At 39.1% G+C, this 12,287-nt stretch overlaps 1 protein-coding gene across 1 annotated transcript in view; it reads right to left on the bottom strand.

Moving 5' to 3' along the window:
* Window positions 1–3,475: 3,475 nt before the first annotated feature.
* Window positions 3,476–12,287, bottom strand: part of pex7 (peroxisomal biogenesis factor 7) — a 78,053-nt gene continuing 69,241 nt past the window's right edge. Inside the window, exons 9-10 of the mRNA XM_048597295.1 lie at window positions 8,239–8,338; window positions 3,476–4,755 (exon numbers count right to left, since the gene is read on the bottom strand). Of these exons, the coding sequence (XP_048453252.1) occupies window positions 4,693–4,755; window positions 8,239–8,338 (163 nt within the window). The 3' untranslated portion in view covers window positions 3,476–4,692. The remainder of the gene's footprint in view (window positions 4,756–8,238; window positions 8,339–12,287) is intronic.

Genomic DNA, 12,287 nt, shown 5'->3' with positions numbered 1-12,287 from the left:
TTCGGAATACTGATAGAGTAAGGGAAGATGTGACTCTTCTTGATGTTAGCTACCAGTAAGTCTCGATAAAACTGCATCAATACCAGAGTTCTTAGGATCACGGTATGAAATATATATATAATATGTATAAAATGTGTACAGGATTGTTGACGTTAGGCAACAATTAGTGACATGAGGGAAAAAGAAGCAAGGCTGTTTCAAAAGCCCAGGGGAATCTGTCCCAGCAGTAATGAAATCTATCAAGTCCAGTTGTATTTGTTTTTTTCAGTTAGTCTCTTTGATTGGAAATGACCAAAAGTCATTTGCTAGATTAGTACAAGATTTATATTTCACCCACTTGATACCAGAGGGAACAGCTGTGAAATTTTGTTGCTGTGCTGTTTATGTTACCTTATTTAAAGCTGTATAATCGACCACCAACCTCCAGCTCCAATCTGGCTGGCAACATCAAACAGTAGTGGATTAATTTTAGATGATAATTTCACTACACCACCTTGTTCTTGAGTATTACTGAAAAGGAGACACATTGTTAAAGTTTCAGTCTCACACTTATCGTGGCACATGTAAGAAGACCAAATTTCAAATGGGATAACAATTTATACAACAGACAAAAAGTTCTTTGGTTGGCAAGTAGGACCTGATTAGTTGAGATATTGCCAAGGGGAATGTGCTAGGGAAAGATTGACCTCCATACTTTACTGTAAATGTGGAAGATGCAATGCCTGGACATATTCTATTTGCATAGTGGAGGATCCTGCAAATATATATAACATATATAGAATAGCTTCTGGAAAGCCATATTGCAAGCATAGCAGAAAATGTTAAATTGGTTGTTGTGGGATAACAACAATTTCAAGAAGATTCCCCATTCACTGGCAGACCTCATCACTGAAGCTATGTTCATCAGGCCCTCACAGTTGATTCACAGTGGCTTTGCTTACTATCTATACCACCAGTGCAACTCATTGCCTTTAGAGGTGGAAAGCAGGGATCCAAAATGATCAATTTGGAGGTTTTTCATAGATCACTCATTTCCTTTATGTGGGACCCTGGTGGGACATTTATTTTCAATTATTGATTGTATTGTGCACAGAAATTTACTGATCCACCCCTTCAATCCTCTAGTTCTCTTATGTCAGGTCACAGTATGTTTTTTGGCTATTCACTGCGTTACACTATTTTCCTTCTGATATCCAGTAAACATGTGTATCCCTTGGGAAATTATAACCGATTGAGGCTCTGGGATTCCAAATGGTTTTGGAACTGAATTAGTCCTGTACCCACATGATGTCCTCCCTGTTTTTGGGACATACTGACAGCTCAGGCACTGTGCCATTCATGGCCTCATTCCTTGAATCCAAAGACCCTGCCTTTGCATTTCCATAGCCAGGTTATTCCGATGGGTGGGTTATTGTTGACAAATAGAAACCTGAACCATGGTCATAGCTACTCATTTTCTTGGAAGCCTCTGGCCAGTTCATCAGCATTTCACTTCTCATTTGGCTATGGAGACTCTGGGATACCACCACTGAATCTTTCACATCTATCAACATCCCGTGAGTTTCCATTCACCAGAAACTGAACTGGACCAACCATATAAATATTGTGACTACAAGATCAGGTCAGAGGCTAGGAATCCTGCCGTGAGTAACTCACCTCCTGACTCCCCAAAGTCAACCATCTAAAAGGCACAAGTAGGAAATGTGATGGAATACTCTCCACATGCCTGGATGAGTACAGCTCCAACAACACTCAAGAAACTTGACACCAGCCAGGAAAGAACAGTCTGCTTGTTTGACACCCTGATTATCATATTCAGCATTCAATCCCTTTGCCACGGGTGCACAATAAAGCAGTGAAAACCATTTACAAGGTACACTGTAACAACTCTTGAAGGCTCCTTAGATAACACCTTGCAAACTTGCAAACTCTACTACATAGAATGGCAAGGGCAGCAGATACCTGGGGACATCACCACCTGCAAGTTCCCTCCAAGCTATACACCATCCTTACTTGGAAATATATTGCTTTTCTTTCACTGTCACTGGGTTAAAATTCTAGAAGTGTCTCTCTACGATAGGTGTATCTACAGACCCTGCCCCCACTCCACCATGAACTGCAGCCCCACAAGAATGCAGAATACTCACCATCACCTTTTGCAGGGTACGTGGGGATGGGCAACAAATGCTGGTCTAGCCATTGATACCCACATCCTGTGATTGAATAATAAATAAACAGTACAGGATTATTCTTGACTCTGCTCTGAGTTTTGCTCTGTCTGTGGGATATTGCTGTGCCCACACTCGATTAGGGACATATTGCAGTCATTTAGTTGTGGGGATTGGTTTGTGTCTGGAAGTAAACCCTCTCTTTTTCCCAGCTGAGCTGATAATATTGATGGTAACTGACTATCAGAGAAGATAGTCTTTTCTCCAGCTGGCATGAGAAGGGCAGAGACTGCAATGACCAGTTCAGTTGATTGTGCTAATTGCCTTATTACAATTTGAGTAATTTTTCCATGCTTAACTTGAGAGTACAAACTCCAAAACTCTGACACAAGTCCCTCTGTTTGAGTTCTAGACCCACCCACAGAAACATGCAATAAATTAAGTAGAAGGTAGTTCACAGATGGCTGTTCACCTGGTTCTGGTATCACTAAAGTGCATTCATATGGATTTGTTGGCAGCAGAAGACCAGCTGTTAAATACAAAGGAATGGCAGCTTGGTTAACTATCAGATTGTGTTTTTGCAACTATAACATCCAGCATGTTGTTACTGGATTTTATATCATCCTGCAACACCATGGGTTGAGCAGGGGCTTATTGTGTGGTTACCCTTCATTCCTCCGTGGTCATGTTGTGGGATCACAGGGATTTAGCTTTTGGGAGCTTGCTTCTTCCTACTTCCAGTTCATTGATTTCCCACTGCTCATTGTGATTTTCGTCAGCAAGGTTACAAATATCATTAACTGTGTCTTATTCATTACCAGAGGGTTGAGAGTCTTTGCAATTCCCTTCTTCAAAGACAGTGGGTGCAGAACTTCAAATATTTTTAAAGCAGAAGAAGATAGATTCTTGATTTCCATGGGAATGAAAGATTATCAGGGAGTTGTAGAGTTGAGACTAAAATCAGATCAGTCATGATCTTATTAAAAGGTAGAGTAGACTCATCAGCCTATTCTTGTTCCTTGTTCATATCAAATTAGTTACTGAGATAGATTGTCAGTCTCAGCATTTAGCAAAGTCTCATATTCCCTTTATAAGAGCTGACACTTTCAGCAATTTGCAGGGCAAAATCTTTTAAGGTTTTGAAGAACATGGAAAAAGTCTAACCAACACAGCATACCATGGGATATTGCACTCCAGCAAAATCTAGACCAATATGTCCTCTTGCATACGTATCTTTTTACGTAAATTAAACTATAGAAGAAATACAAATTGTTTTTGTTGTTTATCGATAACAAGGGCTACTTGGCTTGAAAATGAGTTACTTTAGCATATTTATTAAAATATATATACATTTTGCAATGACATGATTAATAATTGAAGACAATATGCAATTGCAGTAAGACGAAAAGAATCCAAATATTCTGAAAGATGTAAAGCTCTTTTCTGTAAGAGTTCAAATTAATTTCATTATTTTAATATTTGAAAAAGTGTCCAAAAATTCTACTTTGTACAAGTTACTGCCTATTCCAGTAAATAGATTTAATTGTATATTTTAAAGTTGTTCCAGGAATATTTCTCAAAAAATTAAATCTGTCTCCATGTTTCAGAGGGCTTTCTGGCGTTACTTTTCAAGGGTGCTTTCCTGGTACATTGGTCAAAGCTCCTCCTTCAGCCAATACTGTCAAAAAAACAGATTAACTGGTCATCCATTTCACAACATTGCTCAGCTCCAGCCGCAAAGGCACCTTCCACTCCACCAGAATACTTCAATTTCTCACATCAAGAGTCTAATTGTCATGGTAGTGTCAATGTATGCCAGCATTTTATCTTGCAGTCCCTAGCCCATTGAGGTCTAGAGTAAATCTGATGTAACTCATTTCAGGTCCTCACAGTCAGTAAAGTGAAGATTCCCATCAACTAATTTCCAAGGCTGAAAAGCCAAATTCTAGTCCATTGTAGTATCCAGTCCCCATGGAACAGGAGGAATATAAATATACCTTGATCAGATACTATTCAGAACCCAGACATGAGGTGAAGTGTATGAATGAAACATCTTCTTGCATTCAAACATTTCCCCAATGCACAGTCCAACTGTCCAATTTCCAAACTTCTAGGCACAAGGTCAAAAGTTATATAAATTATAATTAAAAATAAGTATGTTAAATATCAATTTTGAATTTTACCCACTTTTCCAAAAAGTCTGTAAAGTGAGAGGATAAAATAGTACTGCTGCATTTCGATTTCTCAATGTTTTAGACAGTACTATAATACAACAACTTTCAATTATTCTTCACCTTCAAATGAAAGGCAGCAATAATAAAACATTTCCAGCTGTACCTTCTGCTGAAAATATAAACAGTAATTAAATTGGTAAAGAGCTTTACAAATTCACCACATAACAACTGTTCACTTTTTGTGAGTTCCAAAATGTTGCATGTATACACAACACGAATCAAACAGTAAACTAGTGCACTTCATTCAGGATATGTCGCCTTAAATCTTCCAGTGATGCCAAGTTTAATCTCTAAACTGTAAGGCAAGCCGGGGTATAGATCTTCACTGTCTCATCCCAGGCACAGTCTGCAACCTGGAAGCATTACAGAAGCCCTGAGTTAGCTGATTTCCATACACTACACAACTAAAAACAGTCAATAAGACACAAAATCAGGCTATGAAGATGGCAAAACAAAATTCATTAATAGATCGGTACAATACCCAACTAGGAGAATTAAAATATTACATTTTATTACAGCATCCGCAGTTCTTTTGGTTAAAATATTACATTATTGTTTGGAATGCTAAAGGAAATGTAAATAAAATTGAAAAAAAATCCATTTAATCAGTCAGCACATTTAACGTCAATCCTTCACGTGGCATGTGTAATGCTCTCAACTAGATTAGCCTACCATTGGAGAAACAATACTAAGCATCCCAGAACTGGTTCTTCATTGCATCACAATATATTACTTCTACACATGTTGAATTGAAAAAAAATCAATGCATCACGCTGCTGTCAATAAAAGGTAGACTGGAGGGATGTGTAAACAATCCTCACGAGTCAGTGCAGATTGAGCAAATAGATCTCAAATCAAATTTAATACGAGAATTATGAGGTGACACATTTTGAGAGGGAGAACATGCAAAGATTGCTTACATTGATGGTGAAACATGCTAGATACAGAAACTTAGGGTTTTGATACCAGAATTCTTAAAAGTACAAGGTCAATTGATGAAGCTGGAAAAAAATGACTGGCTCACAGCTTTTATAAAGCATAATTCTATATGGAAGATAAAAATACAATGCTGAAGCAATGTATGTCCATGATTAGATTTTAAGAGAGAATTGGGGCTTCCAGTTTTTGGTATCTTACTTTTGGAAGGAGTCAAGGGCATTAACATGGTGCAGAAAAGATAAATTGAGCTGATATAAGAAATGAGAATCTTCAGATATGAGCAAAGACTAAATAAATTGTACAAACAAGGTTAAGAGGACACTGAGTGGAAGTACTCTCCACTCTCACCGTTGAAATCCTGCCCTCTAAAGGTCTTCCAAGGAAACTTGCGTTTAAAATAGTTTGTCAGACTCTCACCTTTGACTGAAATCTAAACTATGTTTCCTTACTAAGGATGCAACGGCAAATCTTTGGTTTACGATAGAATTCTTGCCTCTAAGTTAGAGGGTGCGGAATTGAAATCCCTACTTCAAACTGTCGCTGTGAACAGAGACCAAAGTACTGGCTCTGCAGCATGTTCATCTTTACACGGGTTATGGGAGCTCTATAAGCTGATTAACTATTTTATCAGCCAATATAAAAATACAACTATGGAAGGAATGATTATTAGCCTGCTCATCCTTCTGCTACTTCACTTTATTTCTAAGGCAAGAGTGCATATATCTAAGACTGCTCCTCTCCCATAAGGGCAAGTTTCATCAGTCTGCTCCCTGGTTATTGCATCATATTTCCATACTGCGTTCATGCAAAAAACTAACTTTAATCACTCTAACTGAAGCAATTATAGATGCCTTTTCTCTATTCTACATGGAATGTGGGCATTGTTGGCAAAGACAACATTTCTCGTCAATCCTTAATTGCACTTGAAGTGAGTGGCTTCTCATTTCAGAGGATAGTTAGAGTCAGCCTGGAATTATGTAAGGATGGGAGATCTCCCCCCAAAGGGCAATTATTATTTTATCACCGAAGCAGAATTTGCTTCATCTTCACAATAGCTTTGGTTACCATAATTTCTATTCCTACGGCTTTTTTTTTTTAAGAACTAGAGGTCCTTAGTTCCAAAATGCATCCAATATTCTTGAAGGCCAAATATTTCTTCAGTCTAATCAAATCTCTTGTTCAGATGTGAACAAACTGGAAACACCGAGATGCTAGCGGCCCTCTTAGATATTAGCTCAGATGAATGCTGATGTTGGAACATATTCATTCTCTGCTTTAGGCTCAATCAATCAATTTTCATTCTGCCACAAAGTAGGTTTTTGTAACTTAACTCAATCTTAGAATGACCTCCCTCTCATCACAAAATGAATTAAAAAGCAATTATAAATAAACAAGTTGGAAAAATTCAAAAAATACAAAATAACTGCATCCTGTCCTTATCTGCATTCTTTATTGGTTTCCTGACTGTATTGCAGTGTCTCACTAACCCTTTGCCTGCTTTTTTAAACTGAATGAAATGTAGGCGATGAAATCTAACCACCCACGCTTTCTTAATGACATTTGTTCATTTCAATAAGTCTCAAGTGAATGTTGCCAACTGTAAGATCTCCATTAATTCATTAAAGCACTACATCTGATCCATTAACTGATTTAATTCTGAATCCATGGCTGCTGTCTCCAATTCATCACCACACTTTAGCATCAGCCCCAAGGGACCTTTCACAGCACCCCTGAAACAAGCTGATAAATCAACCATCGATTACAGCAATAATTCATTAACTTTTATTTCTTCCTGGTTAAACGAGAGAGCTGGAGTACAGGTAGAAGTGTTATTTCTACTTTACTTGCATGAAAAGGTGAATTTTCCAAGTAGGTGTGAAAATCTTATGTAATCACTACTCATGTACAAATGATAAATAATATAAAATCAAAGTATAGCTGCATTTTCTTTATAGTAATAGTGTTACCATTTTGCATACACTCATATTTCACCAATCAAGTTTGTACATTGGCCCAACACCTATTCATATCTTTGTGTTCATTGTGATACAGTTGAAGTGAAGCATAGCTGATTATTGTTGTGCACCTGCTCTGAACTGAACAAATTGTTTGAAAAAAACATTCACTTTTAAAAAGCTCATATGATTATCAGTCAGAAAAATGCTACTGACAAACATACTGCAAAAGGGTTTTTTTGGGCCAGGTGGCTTCATTTCTTTTCTGAAGGCTCTTGCTGCAGTGATAGCCCTTATTGCTTTGCCCAAATAGTAATTTTTCACAAGAACCCAGTTAGCAAATGCTGGCAGGTTGTTTTGATTATGGCATGCAGCACAGTCGAATCCAATAGTTTTTTGCTTGCTTATTTTCCAATAGAAGTTGATGGACGATATCCAGAGTAGAAAACAGGGCTCGTTCCTCGACCATTTCAATATGCTGCTCCAACTGAGGTCACCTATCTCAGCAGCAACTAAAAATCAAACCTTCAACTGGTCTGGTCCACATGGCGCAGTGCCACATCAGGCAGTGCAATTACCGTTAAGCTGATCAAGCAGCTAACAATATTTCACAACAAAAGAGCTTGCCTTAACAAAAAAGCTTAGATGATCTTCCAGTAAATCAAACACACAAGGGCAATCTCAGCAGCAAAAACATTCCATTCTTTTTATCTCCTGTTGTTTTATGACACTAATTAGGCAAGATCTGAGGAACATTACATTTAGCTGTGGAGTACTAGAAGGTGTACAAGCTGAAAAAAATGTGCCGTTTGATAGCATTTCACAATGCGATTTCCCTGAAGCATTTCTCGTCTGTTATTTGTTCCAAACCATGGACCTGGAACGTTTATAGCTTTTGTATTAACTCATTTCGATCAACTGTGGAAATCGTTAGTCACGTACCTGACCAGGGATATGCAAGCTGAAATCAAGGCCACATACAAATTCTGTATGGTGTTCCACTGTTTCAAGGACTGAGTCAGGCTTGGAAATATCCCAAAACCTATGAATGAAAGCAAACAAATGCAATTAATGTAACTGAATGGACCTAAAATTATATTTTAAAGTTATGATGCAGTACTCCAATGAACAATCTGGCCTACGTGATATGTAACTCCTTCAGTTGTTAAAGCTCCACTAATATAGATGCCCAAAGGAGACGCACGTGTACAAACAAAAAAACCAAGTACTTCAGTTTGGTGAAGAAAATAAATAGTACAATTTTTCAATGCATTTCAGTACTTCAAAGTAATGTAGTAATTAACAAAATATTTTAAGTAGCAAAGATTTTATTTAAATTAAAAATGAAAGGACTGCAGATGCTGTAAATCAAAGACAAAAATAGAAATTGCTGGAAAAGCTCAGCAGGTCTGGCAGTATCTGTGGCGATAAATCAGAGTTAACACTTCTGTGGATGGGTCACTCAACCCACAACATTAACTCTGATTTCTCGCCACAGATGCTGCCAGACCTGCTGAGCTTTTCCAGTAATTTCTATTGTTGTATTTATTCTAAATTGTTTGTTGAGCATCAAAGACAGAAAATATCATGTGCTGGAGGGCAATTCTGAAAATCAAAGGCTAAAGAACATTTTAAATAAAACAAAATCTTTAAAATATTTCAGAGAACATTATAAAAATGTGAATCTTTAGCTAAAACTACTGCCAAATATAACTGTCACCTCAGCAGTGAATATCAGTTTCAGTACGATAGAAGCTGCAATGTTTATTATTTATTGTCCCTAATGCAAGCACCACTGGCAAGGCCAACGTTTATTATTCATTCCTGAATGCCCTTGAGAATATGGTGGTGAGCCACCTTCTTTCGCTGCTGCCATATGTGTACAGTGCTGTCCAGGAAGGAGTTGCAGAGTTTTGACCCACTATTGGTGAAAGAACAAAGATGTAACTCCAAGCGATCCAAGTCATTTTTGTGGCACAGTGGTAGTGGCACAGGAGGCTGGGATTCAAATTTCACCTTTCAAGTTTGGCGAATTGCTGCAGTGTGTCTTTTAAATGATATACACAGCTGCCACAGTCGGTCACTGCTACAGGAAGTGCCTATTAAAGTTGGTGATTGGGTTGCTAATCAAGTTGTTTAATTGTGCACGACCATTTATCACTGGATGTGGGAGGACTGCAGAGTTTTGATCTGATCAGTATTTTGTGGAATTGTTTTATGCTTTGTCAATATCATTTTGTTTCCTCTATTTAGCAACTATCTAGCCCTGCATGGCACCTCATCTTTAGGTGCCTGGTGCTGGTCTTGACAAGCTCTCCTCATTGAGCCAGGTTAATGGTAATACTAAACTGAAGAATATGCTAGCCCATGAGGTTGCAGGTTGTGTTTGAATGTAATTAAATTGCTGATGATCCATGGCATGCCCAGTTTTGATCTGTTCCAAACCTCTCTCAATTAGCAAGATGATTGTTCAACCTAACACAATGGACAGTATCCTTGATGTGAAGCCAGGACTTCACCTTCACAAGTGGTCACTCCTACCTATACTGTCACTGACAGATGGGTTTGTGACACATAGGTTGGTGAAAACAGGGCAAAAATTTGTTCTACCTTCCTACTGATTCTCTCATTGCCTAACACAGGCCCAGTCTGGCAGGACTCAGGACTTCAGGTCTCAGCCAACTTGGTCTGTGGTGGCACTACTGAGCCAATTGTGTGATGAATCTTGAAGTACCCCACATAGGTTACATTCTGTGCCTTTGATGCTTCTTCCAAGTAACAAGAAGTGATTCATCAGCTGAGGGAGCACAGTGGAGAATGAGGTATCCATGCTCATATTTGACCTGATGCCGTGAGACTTCATGGGACCACAGCAAATATTGAGGGCAACAACCTCTCAAACTGTACATCACTGTGTCACTGCCAGTGCTGTGTATGTTCCACAGTTGGGAATGGAACTGACTAAGAATGGTGATGGAGAAGGCTGGGGCATTGGCTTCAAGATACAATTCAATGTGTATTACTGTATTAGGTTGTTGCTTGATTATTTTGTGGGATTAGCCTAAGTCCCCAGATGTGACTGTGGACTCCCTTAAAATGTTGACAGTGCAGGGTATCCACTTGTCATTTTTGGTGTCTTGATTGATGTTGTGTAGTCCTTCTTTTCTTATTGTTCAGTTTGTGAATAAATAGTATATTATGCTTTGAGCTTTTATCAACTAACCTTTGAAGTTCAAAATCTTGACACATCACTAAGATTCATGACATCTTTTCTTCCCCATATGCACTTAGCTAATTTACTTTCTTTTTCTCTTTGATTCATTTACTTTATAAGCCAGCCGGATAAGCACTTTCTTTCAATTCTGCTAAGTACAAGAGTACATAATGCATTTTCTTACATGGATTAGATCCAAAAAAGAAGTCTGCTTTACAGAGTGGGACAAGACAGCTTCTTCAGGCTCCCTAAATGAAGACTGTACAACTGGTAGACATCTGTGCACCTGTCACCACTGAAATTTCAAAGTTCAATGATTAAGGAGTTACTTGTGTTTACCATCCGACTACAATCATCATCAATTTGTGTAAAGATTTTTTGGCCTGTTGGCCTCATTACATTTTATCATATAATTTGGCATTAAGAATTAAAAATATGTAGTCTGATTGATGAAGTTACTTCATAATTGGGGGGGCAAGGGTAGCATTGGGGTGAGACAGTAGGGTTATCGGTAAGTGCGTGAAGGGGTGGGGGTCAAGTGTGCGAGGGTATAGTCATGGTCAGGAGGTTTCATGGGCTGTTGTGTTGGGCCAGTGGGTTGTCAGCACTGGGGATGTTGGGAGTGTGGTGTCAGTGGTAAGGTGGGGATTTCAGTTGTATAGTCACCCAGGAGCCAGAGCAGGTTTTATTCCCTGTCATGCAAGTGAGTCACAACCTTCCGAAGTCTAAATAACTGGATGTTGTAAACTTTCTCAGAGGGCTCCAGATTCAACCTACAGCACGTGGACTGCAATGGTTCAAGAAGGCAGCTCACCATCACATTCTCAAGGGCAACTAGGGATGGGCAATAAATGTTGGCCCAGCCAGCGATGCCCACGTTCCATGATTGAATTAAAAAAAGATGGAGGATAGTTGCCCATCAGAAGTTACATGTCCCAGGCAATTCCCAAGTACCTGATATATCAAGATTTCCAAGGGTTGCCATGGTACATTTTTCAGAGTATGTTGCTCCAATCCCCACAATCAACATGCTGGGAGTTTCCATTCACCAGAAACTCAACTGGACTTACCATGTAACTGCAGTAGCTACAAGAGCAGGTCAGAGGCTGGGAATCCAGCAGCAAGTAACTCACGTCCTGACTCCCCAAAGCCTGTCCATCAGCTACAAGGCACAAGTCAGGAGAATGACAGAATACTCCCCACTTGCCTGGATGGGCGCAGCTCCAACAACACTCAAGAAGTTTGACACCCATCCAGGATAAAGCAGCCCGCTTGATTGACACCATATACACCAACATTCACTCCTTCCATTACCAACTCTCAGTAGCAACAGTGTATACTATCCACAAGATGCAAAAATTCCCCAAAAATCCTTCGACAGCACCTTCGAACCCTATGACCACTTCCATCTAGAAGGACAAGGGTAGCAGATACATGAGAACACCACAACCTGCAAGCTCCTCTCTAAGTGACTCATCACCCTGATTTGAAATTATATTGCCAGTTCTTCACTGTCACTAGGTCAAAATCCTGGATTTCCCATCCTAAGGGCATTGTGAGTCTACCTACTGTACATGGACTGCAGTAGTTCAAGAAAGCAGCTCACCACCACCTTCTCAAGTGCAACTAGGGATGTGCAATAGATGCTCACCAGCCAGCAATGCCCATGTTCCTCCAGTAAAGAATAAAAACAGTGATTATCTTCCATTGGAAGACAGAGGCTGAAATCTTTATTCAAAGCACTAGCAAGAGTAGTAAAAACATGGCAGCAAAACAG

The sequence above is a fragment of the Rhincodon typus genome, chromosome 5 (assembly GCF_021869965.1).
Source record: "Rhincodon typus isolate 14 chromosome 5, sRhiTyp1.1, whole genome shotgun sequence".
NCBI lineage: Eukaryota > Metazoa > Chordata > Chondrichthyes > Orectolobiformes > Rhincodontidae > Rhincodon > Rhincodon typus.
This window is presented reverse-complemented; position numbering and strand designations above follow the sequence as displayed.